This window comes from Leptidea sinapis, chromosome 1 (genome assembly GCF_905404315.1).
Source record: "Leptidea sinapis chromosome 1, ilLepSina1.1, whole genome shotgun sequence".
NCBI classification, from domain to species: Eukaryota; Metazoa; Arthropoda; class Insecta; order Lepidoptera; family Pieridae; genus Leptidea; species Leptidea sinapis.
Window position 1 is genome coordinate 11,958,641 of NC_066265.1, and position 13,118 is coordinate 11,971,758.

Sequence of the window (13,118 nt, forward strand, 5' to 3'; positions counted from 1 at the left end):
GTAGGCACCGGAGATTTTAAGAACTACTTCTATTTTGCTTATTATTAAATTGAGCACTATTAGTATTCTTCTATAATTCTTATTATTAAATTCTATAAGGTCGAAGCCAACCGCGTCGCTTTAGGCGTAATTCGTGTTATTCCTCAGGACTGGTAACTGGTAAACTGCGACAGCTATGTTGCTCCCAACTTACCCAATAGGATCTCCTTGCAAAGGTATATTTGTCACTGCAGAGGTTTTTTGTTTATTTGATTTTAATAGATTTTTGACAACTTTTTAGTCAATTCTTTGATTAACTGTAACTGTAATATATTAATATTAAATATTTTGCCTTTTACGAACCATCGATCGATAACTTTTTTTTGGCTTAAGCAGATTGGTGATTCTATGCAACGTTTATTGTACCGTTTTGTCTGTAATATTATTAAATTCATTTTACATTACCTATATCTTGTTAAGTAGTTATAAAGTACCATACCAATTTTTACATTCCATTTAAGTACCACTTTCGGTTTGATCATTCCATCTAAGAATAAGTAAAGAAAGTCAATTAAAGATCGGTATGAATCAGATAATAAAAAGAATATCTTTTACACTTATAAAATTTATTCAATAAATATCTGGCAAACTCTTTCTCAGTTAGACTCCGAGACTCTTGTAAAGCAGTGGCACGTAGTCGTCAAATTGTGCTCGGTAGAAGTTACCGGCGTAGGGTGCGCCAAGGTTGTATTTTTGAGCAAACACTTTAGTTGAAAACATTGCTCTGCCGTCGATTGATCTGAAAATAAAAAAAATATATTTGTTAAGCGCGGCAGCTAATAAAGTTACTCAGTTAATGGGACTTAACATCTTATATCTCAAACTGGCGAGCGAAATCATGGTGTCATTCAGGATTTTGGGTTTTTCAAGACTTATGATCGTTGTCACTTTGAGAAATAAGATTCCCAGTAATTTCTCTACCTCATCATCATCATCATCAAAAGACGTCCAATGCTGGAGAAAGGCTTCCCCAAAGACCGCCGTGACGATCGGTCCTGCGCTGCTTTCATCCAACCTATTCCGGCGATTTTAACCATCTTGTGGGAGGCCTATCAACACTGAGTCTCCCGGTACGTGGTCGCCATTCGAGGACTTTACTGCCCCAACGGTTATGTATCCGTCGAGCTATGTGCCCTGCCTACTGCCTCATCATTCGCAATCATCTGGGCTATAACATATGACTTTGTCGTGGAACCTCACGCAACACACCAGTACAGTTTAAGGGAACCTTGTTAACTTGATTCAAAATTTTTATATTAAGAATAAATGATTTTTTAACAACCCTGAATGAAAAGTTCTCTTTCTTACTTGTTTGTCAGCCTGGGTTCATCAAAGGTCAGCTTGCCAGGCTGCTTATAGACGATGTACACGTATCGATGGATGCCGGTGCCTTCGGGAGGACCTGAACCGATGTATCCTGACAGGACCTCACCATCAGCCACCTTGTCTCCAGGAATATTCACAACCAGCCAGTGGTGCCATTCACGGTACACCTTCTCTGGACCATCATAGTTGTCGGGGTCTAATGATGGAATATTGTTAATGTTATAAAAAAAAATTGTTGTATTTAATTCTTTTTCACTTAAAACGTGCATTGGATTTTAGTTTTTACTATTTATATCTAAAGTAGGTTTTCAATGCGAAGTTGAAGGTCGTGAGCTGCTGCCGACAAATTACTTACGTAGTTTGGCAGATTGTACATAATAATATTATGTAATATGGGTGAAAAAATAAAAAAAAAGAAAAAAAAAGAAATTTTCAAAAATTTAGAAACAAAAGAAACAAAAAATGTATTACAGCTGTGATTAATTGTGTAACTGGAGAAGAAAGTTAAAAAAATAAACATACAATTTACAAAAATAAATACGGCCTTACAAATAAACTTGGCATACTTGGTTGACTATATCTCTGACAACACTGTCAATACAATGATGATTATTGAAGATTCCGAGTGTCAAGCACCCTTGCAAATAAACGCGGGAAACGTTATACGTCCGAATAAACTTATCGTAAACAAAATGTCTATTTGTAAACATTTTATATTATGTTGGTTTTTTCTCAGGTATAACATTATGCCATTTTTATTTGTAAAGCCGTTAAAGTATTACAGCGTATATATTTTGGCATAGACCAAATAATAAGTATGAATGAGGCCCTCCACCTCCTTGTGCGGTGTTTCCAGGACGATGCGACGTAGGTACCTTCAAAAAAGCGCGAACATTGCGTTGGAAATTCTTTTAGTGTTGCAAGAGAATGTGTGCGGCGGTCCAGGTGATCTGTAAGCTCATTTGTCCTCCTTATTCTTAAAAAAAGTAATAATAAATACAAATGATTGTACATAATTTCATCAATTGTTTTCGATTTTTTGATGTTTTAGTTATATTAATAACTAATAGGTATGTACAGATGATTAAAGAGGTACTTTTTGTTAAAATTCGCCGATTTAAGAGCGACATTAATGACTAGCTGGTGTAGTTGTGCTTAGCTTTCAATGTACCTGTGAAGATGAGTGTGTAGTAAGAGTTAGGGTCTGCTTCGAAGCTCACGGAAGGTTGCTCCTTCACTTGAGTTGGAGTCAACTCATTGCCGAGTTGGGCCACTGCACCGCTGGGGTACTTCAACTGCAATAAGTATTCGATAAAATTTTAATAATACTAATTTTATAATGAAAACTCCTAAAAAACCGTACACAAACTACAATTACATCATCCACGTAAATAAAAATTTTCATAAAAATGTGCATTAAATGAAAAGTAATGGACGAAACTATGTTAAATTTTTATAGGACCAAGTGGAAACTATTCCGCATAGAACTATTCTATTTCATTTTGTGTCTTCTACCGCATTTATCACGGGGAGTGTCCCGAAGAGCTGTTTCACCTGATTCCTGCCGCCGAATTCTTCGAACTCTTCGCACGACACGCCACAAGTTAGGATATCATCCCCACTGGATGGATCTGTGGCAGTCCTCCACAGTGCGGTTTTCAAGAAGCTTTCTTCCACACTACAAAGCTGTGGAATGAACTTCGTTGACGACATGGGTACTTTCAAACAAAGCGCGTACACTTTCCTTAAAGACCGGCAACGCTCCTGCGATTCTTCTGGTGTTGCAAGAGAATGTGGGCAGCGGTGATCACTTAACACCAGGTGACTCGTACGCTCGTTTGTCCTCCTTTTCCATATCAAGACGTATAAATGATCTAAGGAAGAACTATGCGAGAACGCCACACATCCAGGTGACAAATCATACGTCTTGAAAGCAGGTGAAAATGACAAGAATCCGTCACATAGATGATATGTCAAAATATTGAATTTATTCATGCGCTAAAGCGTATATAAAAATTTTACTTAAACAATGCTTAAAACTTATGTTTTAAGCTATCGTTGTTGCGATAAAAATAATGAGAATGCAATCACGTTTATGTGAACTTTAACCTAACTTACAACGATATTTTTTATGGAAGAGGAAAAAAAGCGGCCAAGCACGAGTCGGGCTCGCCCATGAAGGGTTTCGTAGAAGTTCTTTAATAATAATAATATTTGGGAATGAAAGGGAAATTGTGGTTTACGATTTATGACGTATTAAAAAAAACTACTTACTAGATCTCGTTCAAACCAATTCTCGGTGGAAGTTTACATGGTAATGTACATCATATATATTTTTTTAGTATTGTCTTTTATCTTATATTTATTATTCAAACAAAACAAATCTTATAATTATATTTACCATACTATGACTACATAAAATTAAAACTATCATTACGTGGAAGCGTACCAAGAATACTGGCAGCATTACCGCGTTGGATAGCAAGGCTGATCCGTTGAGCGAAATAGCTGCCAGCACTTGGGTTTCCAGTAGCCTTATTGAGGCTTTTATCTTATTTTAGAAGTTACAGGGCGGACACATTTTACCACTTTGTAAGTGTCACTCGCGCAAACTATTCAGTTTAGAAAAAAATTATATTAGAAACCTCAATATAATTTTTACTACTTACTATCCATAAACCCACAAAACACGTATGGGTTTGATGAAAAAAAAAAATTTGAGATTTGTGCGTTGTTTCCGGGACGATACGACATGGATGCCTTAAAAAGCGCCTACACCTTCCTTAAAGGCCGGCAACGCTCCGGTGTTGTGTTTTTCTGGTGTTGCAAGAGGGCGGCGGTGATCACTTATCACCAGGTGACCCGTATGCTTGTTTGTCCTCCTTTTCCATAAAATAAAATAAATGGCACTCTGAGAGAGAAGAAGTGGCGCAAGAAACTCTCCCAGCGTTATTTTTTTGCGCGCTTTTTACTAAAATATACAATATTGTACTGTCATGTATTTATCATAATCTAGTCCCAGGCTGTACCAGATATTCAGCTGTGGAGTAGTAGGATTTACAACAGAGCCATTTTTTAATAAAACTTTTAAATTTATTTATAGATAATGTCTGAACAGTGGCTGGGATTTTATTATAAAAGTGTATACATTTACCTTTAAAGCTATTGTTTATCTTTATGAAGCTTACTAGAATTAGTTACAAGCAATCCCTTCTTTCTTGTGTTATAATAATGAATATCACCATCAGGAGCAAAAAGGTGACGATTAATCATTAAATTCTCATAAATGTACTGACAATGAACAGTCATAATATTTATTTCTTTAAATTTTTCTTTGAGAGACTCTTTTGCATAGCCACGTAAACCCACTCATGACTTTTATGCGAACTCTACGTACAACGATGTCTTGAAATATTATATATATTTTTTAATGATTGAAGTATAGTCGGTACTTAGGTTACATAATAACTATATCATTAATGGTAATTAATCATTATTTATCATAAGCAATGATAAAAATATTTCGTGGCGATAACATTGTTGATAAATATGTGATTTGTCTATTGATAAACATCAATGTTTGTAATTCGCTTAGAAAATGACGATTGTAAATACAAATGACATTCGCTGTTCCTTTTTTGATAAAATATAGTTTTAAATTTTACACCGTCCATCATGAAAAGGCATAAAAGGCATTTATTTTCTCGAAATTGATTCCTTTAGAATTATTTTTGATGTCATTTCTAATATACTAGATACTACTACGGCTTCGGAAACAAATGGCGCTCTGAGAGAGAAGAAGTGGCGCAAGAAACTCTCCCAGCAGTATTTTTTTGTTCTCTTTTTATTAAAATATACAATATAGCATTGCAATGCTTTATTAATAAGATTATATTATAGCAATAGCTATAAAATAATCATAATGTCCCAGTCAGCCAGTCCCAGGCTGTCCGATCACTTAGATATTCAGCTGTGGAGTAGTAGGATTTACAACAGAGACATTTTTTAATAAAACATTTAAATTTCTTTAAAGATAATGCCTGAATAGTGGCTGGGACTTTATTATAAAAGTGTATATCCCTTAAATCTTTTGTGTATTTTATGAAGCCTACTAGAATTAGTTACAAGCAATCCCTTATTTCTAGTGTTATAATAATGAAAATCACCATTGAGAGCAAAAAGGAGACGATTTTTGTAAACGTATATTAAATTCTCATAAATATACTGACAATGAACAGTCATAATATTAATTTCTTTAAATTTTTCTTGGAGAGACTGTCTAATGCGTCATTGGTCTAATGTCATGGAATACTTCTTTCCCATTCATTTACGATCGGTTAACTTTTGTAAGACGGATTTGTCGAGAACCTAACACTGATTTTTATGTTTTTTACTCAGAATTTTTTGAAAAAAAAAAACAAACCGTTATGGATTTCGTGGGTGCGCTAGGAATGACATCCGGCACTATCTTGCTTGACTCAAAGGTGCTGGCGACCGACATGGCTGTGAAAATTGAGAATTATCTTAAAATTTATATTGTAAGAACATAAAAAAAAATCGATAGGCCTTATAAAAAGCGTGGTGTTAAAACATAAGGTAAGAAATGCCACAAGATGTAGATCATTTCAAATAGTATTGCATGACGGATGGATGATATTCAGGCGTAGTGTTTATGTGGCGACAAATAAGTTTTGATACTTTTGGCATTCAATGATATTATTTTCTGAACTTAAATTCAGTTGTCCTGTAACATCACTAATATACGTGAAAATAAAGATGTTTTGATCTTCGACAAGTGATGTAAACAGGAATGAAATTTATTTTTATGTAGGTACAAAGTCGCTGCCTATCACCAATGTACAAGGTGGACAAAATTTGTTTAATTCTTTTTCATGCAAGCTGACCCAGCTGTTTTTTTAATGAAAATAAGGTACGAGACGAGCAGGACGTTCAGCTGATGGTAAAAGATACGCCCAGCCCATTACAATGCATTGCCGTACAGGATTATTGAAAAACCCAAAAATTCTGAGTGGCAAGTTGTCAAGTCTCATTTGCCGAGTAATTTCTTGCTTACACATTACTGCTTCACGACAGAAATAGGCGCAGTTGTGGTACCCATAATCTAACCGGCATCCGGTGTAAAGGAGCCTCCCACTGGTACGCGTGAGGCCTTATTTTTCACTTACAAATATATAATGGTAAGTTTAAAAATATATTTGAATTTCTGGCAAAGTTAGCAAAAGGCCAAACTTGAAGAACATCTAATTTTACTTATTAAAACCTCACCAAAGTCTATTTTTATTAGTGAAACTTATTCCCAACAACTTTGTAGAAGAGGTCGGTAACGGGGAATAACTCTGATACTTAACGACAGAAACTTGAGAATGTGATGGCAAATATATCTAATGTCCCATAATTGAATATACAAATACTTGATTAAATTTTTTTGCCTACAAACGAACAACTTACCTTGTTATTCTCGTTCAAGCTACACGTAAGAACTGAGTCTTAAATATTACATTACCGATAAGGCATTTGTGTTTTGTATTATGTGATATGAGATAACCTGGCGCTTATCGAACATGAACTTTTTTTTTATAAAAATTCGGCCCTGCTTGGTTATCGGTTTAGGTGAGATAAATATTTATAACTAGCTGACCCGACAGACGTTGTTCTGTATATAATAATTAAAATAATAATATAAAAAAAAATATATAAAAATATGCACCCTGCTGTCGTAATGAAATTGTTTCACAGCAGAACTGTCAAACCGTGCGTCAATAAATTCTCTCATAGAAATTATGTATGGACACATCAGAGTAAAAACAAATTTGTTGTTTTTATTTAATTTAGCAGCATTTTCCTATTTATTCACCTTTCTTTAAACCTTCCCTGGACTTCCACAAATAATACAATACCAAAATTAGCCAAATCGGTCCAGCCGTTCTTGAGTTTCGGCGAGACTAACGAACAGCTTGATTTTTATATATATAGATAGATTGATGTTGTTCGAGTATTTTCTGGGTTAGTAAATATTTGAATTTCGACAACAATAGGAGTATCTTCCTCCTCCTTGTGCCTTTTTCTTCATTGCTGATGGTCGTTATCTACGAATTACTCCCCGGACGACTTTCCATTGGTTACGGACTTCAGCAATGTGTATAGCTTTGTGGGCGTTTTAATTGGCAGCGTCGTTCATCTGGTGGCTCCAACGCAATGGACTCCTGCCTTTCGGTCGCTTGCCTTGTATTTTTCCTGTTACTAGTAGCTTTTCTAGGATCTTGCTTTTGTTATTGGTGATGTGACCAAAAAAGTCCTACGGAGGCAGGACAGAAACAATTGTGCGGAGCGTAGTCCAGGGTATGCGTCACATTTTCCTCCAGCATTTCAAATGCACCAATGCGTGCACGGCCAGGTTTTATGAAAGTGCAAGTTTCAGCTCCATATAAGAATATTGAGTAATCTAGGGCCCTGGGCTGATTTTAGTGTACGGGGAATATAAATAAACTCCTCGCCAAATTCTAGGTGCATGCTTGTGCAGTCCCAATAAATAGGTACTCGGAGGGACGAATACGGAATGTTCCTGTGCAAACAGGTCCGTGGCAACTTCAGAGTGAACTAGAAGTTTGGCATGTCACTCTTAATTAATAGTAATTGGATTCTGGATCGGTAAGTCTTTTGTGGGGCGATATATATGCTTTTACAACAAGAAATGTTCAAAACAAAAGTATAACGTTATTCAAAAGAATTGTTAAAAAACGTTTGTGTGTTAAAGGTTACTATAACATAAATGACTTTCTTAATGATATCACAGATTGGGAATGGAGCGACCCCCCTCAGACTATTAAATAATAAGTTTAATTGTACAATATTACTTTGTAAACATATTTATTCGATGAAAAAAAAAAAACAAAAAAAGCCCGCTGAGTTTGTTGCGCCCATTCTTCTCAGGTGTGAGGCATTCGTTTTGGAATGGTTTGTAGTTTTTGACTTTCAAAGTAATGTCACATCCTATTTTGAATAAAAAAAATTGACTTTGAATTATTTCAACAATAACGTTTTTTATTAAAACCTGGGGCCGTAGAAATCATCTATGACATGAATAATTCACGGTTGGTTGAAAATATATAAATAAGCGACTATACCAACTATATTACGATATTCAAAATTATAGGCTACCAGATAATGTTAACATCGAGCTGATGGTACAATGATTAAACTTGTATGGGCAAAGTGGAAATATGAGAAGATGCATTTTTATATAGATTCACTTCCTTTTGATTATTAGGGTATAATTTCTCGTAATAAGTTGGTAAGCTTCATGAGAAATAATTGATTTCAAGTATGAACTTGATTATATTTAGTCAATTTCCGTATAAGATCTAATCTAAGAACTGAAACACAAATTGGGAGTAAGGAACAAAACTAATAAAACATAAGCATTTTAAGGTAATGAACTCATCAGAATGTATTAAATATGATATATGTGCTCCATGATTGGTTGTTGAGGAATAAAAAAAAACTGCATTCCCTTACGTGGTGGAAGAAACTAGAGTTGATATTATAATTTAAATTGACTTAAGATTCAATAAGTCTTCCGCTTTTTTAAAAGTATCAAAACGAGTAGAACGTTCACCTCATGATGAGTTCCTACCTGATAAGGAGAAAAAAGATGTTAAGTGTAATTTACCCAGTAATTTCACTAGCTACGGCGCTCTTCAGACAGAAACACAAAAATACTTGCACATTACTGCTTCACGGCTGAAAATTGTTGACGCTGTGGTGTGGACCACCTTGTCGACATCCTGTTCAAAGAAGTCTCTTACTGGTAAACCCGTTCGAGGATGGCTTCTTCTCCTTATCCATAGAAAAGTTTAAAGAGTCCTCTAGTAAAATAAATATATCTTTCTTTCTTTCGACGGAGTATTTATAGTCACAAGGACTGCGTTGGAAATTTTTATACAACAGCAATCACAATAGGTACGGATGATATAGGTATCGTTGGAAACTTGATGAGAGAAGCACAAAATCGTGGGTTTCTGGGTGGGCGGGATTTAAAACTATTCAGGTTCAAAAATTTCCCATTGAGTTACATTGAAAGTGAGATTTGTTCACCAGGCATGCTTACATGGGCAGGGACATGAGTAGGACGAAAGGGTCGTGACTCATAATATGCAATATAAATATGTTTTGTACAACAGAACACGGACAGCAGAATAAGCGCCATGTGCTGAGGTCTTTCAAAGTTTTAAGATTTCTTAAGCAATATACGGGCGAAGCAATAATCACTGTGATGAGGACAAACTCAGCTCTGACTAAAATCTTGAGTACTTATATAAATCCTCCACATTTTTTGTAAATTTTGGAAATTGAATTTATAGAAAATATTGTGTGTTTGGACTGTTTTGATTTTTGCCTCTGTGTATATTATAAACACTTATACAGCCAAGCGAAACTCTATAAGAAAAAAGCGATTCACTTGATTTTATGAAACGTGCAGTCATTGATACATTGACAGATGTCGGCTATAATCTTGTATAAAACGGAGATAGCCGAAATCCACTTCGTTTTAAGCAACTGTTCGCTTTCAAACTTAGCCGGATTATACTTCGTCGCTAATCGCGAACTCCTCCTAACGGCTGGACCGATTATTCAAATTTAAGACGTGTGTACAGGACAACGTCTGTCGGGACCACTAGTATTTTAATAAAATATATCTGAAATAAAACATAATATATTGATTGTAATAAAACACTACGATTCAAACATTGCAATTATTTATTTCAAACAAAATATGGATGAAAATTAAAAAAAACAACTCGACACAACATAAAATATAAAATATATTACTATTTTAATGAAAATTCAATAATTTCCAAATAATTTTACATTTAATAATAGTATTATTATTTTATCTATTTACAAGATTACATTGCTATAAAAAATTTACATTTTTAAAATCAATTGCCGATCTAAGTTATACTCAATTCAAATTATTTCTTTAAGTACAATAATTATTTTTTAATAAATACGTCATTAAAATATTTTTTAATTGAATTTCAATACAAAATTCAATTCAGCATTTACATAAACTACATTGGTAAGTAATCAGACTACTGCTTATTAATAATTATTCTTCAAGAATAAATAAATAACAATATTCTATTTAATGCAATTTGTTTAGAAATGCTTTTATACTAAATCATATAGGCGCGAAAAACGGGAAAACTAGAGCAAATTTACGGCCATTTTCAATAACGTAGCTCTAGTTACGGATAAATTGCTACCACTGTTTAATTACAAGATCTTATCTATCCATAGTTATGTCCAATATAGGTTAGATGATAGACGATAGGTTATTGAAATGTAAGTCAGCGTAAAAGGATAGATTTGTCTACCTCTAGTAAGTTAAACTAAGTATAGATAGGTTATTGAAAACGGCCGCTATTTTGTATCCAAGTTGCCGAGCAGGGTCATGTTTGGATATTTAAACTCAGTTAAAACAGAGGCATATAGGCTAAATAAAAATAAATGTTATGAATGTGAACATATTTGTTTAACAGATCATAATAATTATTAGACCACCAGATTTATTTGATTGATTGAACGAGATGATTTGTCAGATAATATTATGTTGCCTGGATAAAAAGACGACGAGGGAAGAAGAAGAAGAAGATAGAAATACAATAGTTTTTATCAAAAGTTACAAATCACCAAAAAACGATCATATATATCTAGCGGTTTCAATTTATAATGTATCAATTTAAGGGATTCTTCACATATACCTAATCAAAATCTTTGTAGTAGTTTTGGCGTTCTTAGACAAACACGCATGCAGAGGTATTGTATTTTGTAAGAATATATAAAAAATATAACACCTTGCGCTATTCGAAAGGCAATGATTATCCAATCAAAAATGGCTATGTATCACTTTAAGAATACTTCGTGAAATAAAACAATTGTGTATTACAATATCAATATCTATTATAAAAAAAGAAAAAAAAACCCGGTGAGTTTCTTTTATTTTTGTGACTGGCTTGTTGTATTAAATGGCTTCTAATAATTATTGTATATTTATAAGCTGAAACTCTACTTTGAAACTGTCCAACATCAATCTTACCAAGATTGGCGGCAATTCAATTCAAACTAATTTTACCATTAAGAACGTAAATATGGACATAATTCACATTCACAGTCTGATAGCGGACAGTGTGACAGTGACAGCACGCACAGTCTTGTGTCAACTGTCACTGTCCGAATCAAACATGAACTGAATAAATGTTTTACATTCCTGCTTATTAACCAAGAATATTTTAAGCAACTGGATTAAATGCGCAATGTATTCACATGGCAGTGTAAGCTTATTATGGTGTTATATGTGGTATGATCCATATTTTCGGTTTTGTTTTTCTACGACGTGATCTGTCTATAAGTATAGAATGTCATTGATTAAAAATGTTCCATTCTACGTGTTTATTTGTTAGTCTTACGACTCAAACTACTAAACCAACTCAAAAACAATTGCATATATGAAAATATCTACACGCCTTGGCTTTTTAGATGTAAGCCCAAAGTGAGGAATAAATAATGATAAAAAAGACAAACTTAGTATGTTATGAAGTTAAAAATCCTTTTCAAGTGTCAATCTGTCTGACGTACTGAGCATAAACGAATAAATGTTGGCAGGGGCGTAGCTACCGCCGTATCAGCCGTATTATATGGGGCCCCTTGCCACCGGGCCCCCGACGTCCGTAAGCAAAATTAATAAAAATCCCAATTTTTTTAAATTCAGAAATGACAAAAGTCAAAAAAGGTAAAAAAAAACTAAAATCATAATCAGTTTGCCCAAAAAAAGGCAGGAGAGGAGTATGTATTTAATTTGAATTGTTCGAAAAAAATTTGGAAAAAGTGACATTATAATTGTGATGAATAAATATTTCTTTTGATTTTATGCAAACATATTTTGTCTTTAGTGAGAAATCTTTACCCTTCATAAGGGCCTCCAATAATATTTTATACGGAGCCCCGCCAAGGCGCACTACGATACTGAATGTTGGACAATTTTATTTACGATGTGAGCCCTCTTTTCTTGACTATCTTGATTCTATTACAATGGTTAAAGCCTTTTAGACCGAAATACGATTATTAAGATAAAAAAAATATGGCAAAAATCGTCTAATATACATTGAGGAGTCTTAGAAGCTATAAGGTATAGAGTTTAGTGTTTCATATAAAGGAGACTTGATCCTTTAATCCATCCATTCTACTCATTTTCTAATAAAAAAAACCTTTTAAGTAATGAAACAATAATAATGACATTTTAATTAATAATATGATGATAGCTTACACTTTACAGGGTTTAATATGTAAACTTTTTCCTGAACATAGATTAAGGATTGGTCTCCGCTGCGCTCCAAATGGATACTGCACTGCTTAAGAACAATAGCTTTATTATTACGTCAACTATTAAATGCTAACCCCCTTATTCATAATGGTCCGCTAACTTTAACCAGCCGCTAAGGAGTGTTTTTCTCATTCTGACTTAGGTCAATAGAAAAAGACAGAGTGAGAATTAGCAATGCTTTAAGTTAGCAGACTATTATGAATAAGGGGGTAAATGTATGCATCTTGACACTCAATTATATATTTTAAATTTAGTAACGCTTGGTGTTATTTTACATTGAAATTAAATAAAAAACTTAATACTTACTGATGATCCCCACAGACATGGATCCAAATAGATGCCGCGAGTG

General features: G+C 34.1%; 1 protein-coding gene across 1 annotated transcript; it reads right to left on the reverse strand.

The window, feature by feature from the left end:
• Nucleotides 1-588: 588 nt before the first annotated feature.
• Nucleotides 589-6,914, reverse strand: LOC126967373 (protein D3-like). The gene is made up of 5 exons (XM_050811814.1): nucleotides 6,835-6,914; nucleotides 5,789-5,868; nucleotides 2,537-2,660; nucleotides 1,348-1,561; nucleotides 589-778 (listed from the first exon to the last, which is right to left on the reverse strand). Exons 2-5 carry the CDS (start codon nucleotides 5,864-5,866, stop codon nucleotides 640-642), a joined length of 555 nt encoding a protein of 184 aa, XP_050667771.1. The 5' UTR covers nucleotides 5,867-5,868; nucleotides 6,835-6,914; the 3' UTR covers nucleotides 589-639.
• Nucleotides 6,915-13,118: the final 6,204 nt, after the last annotated feature.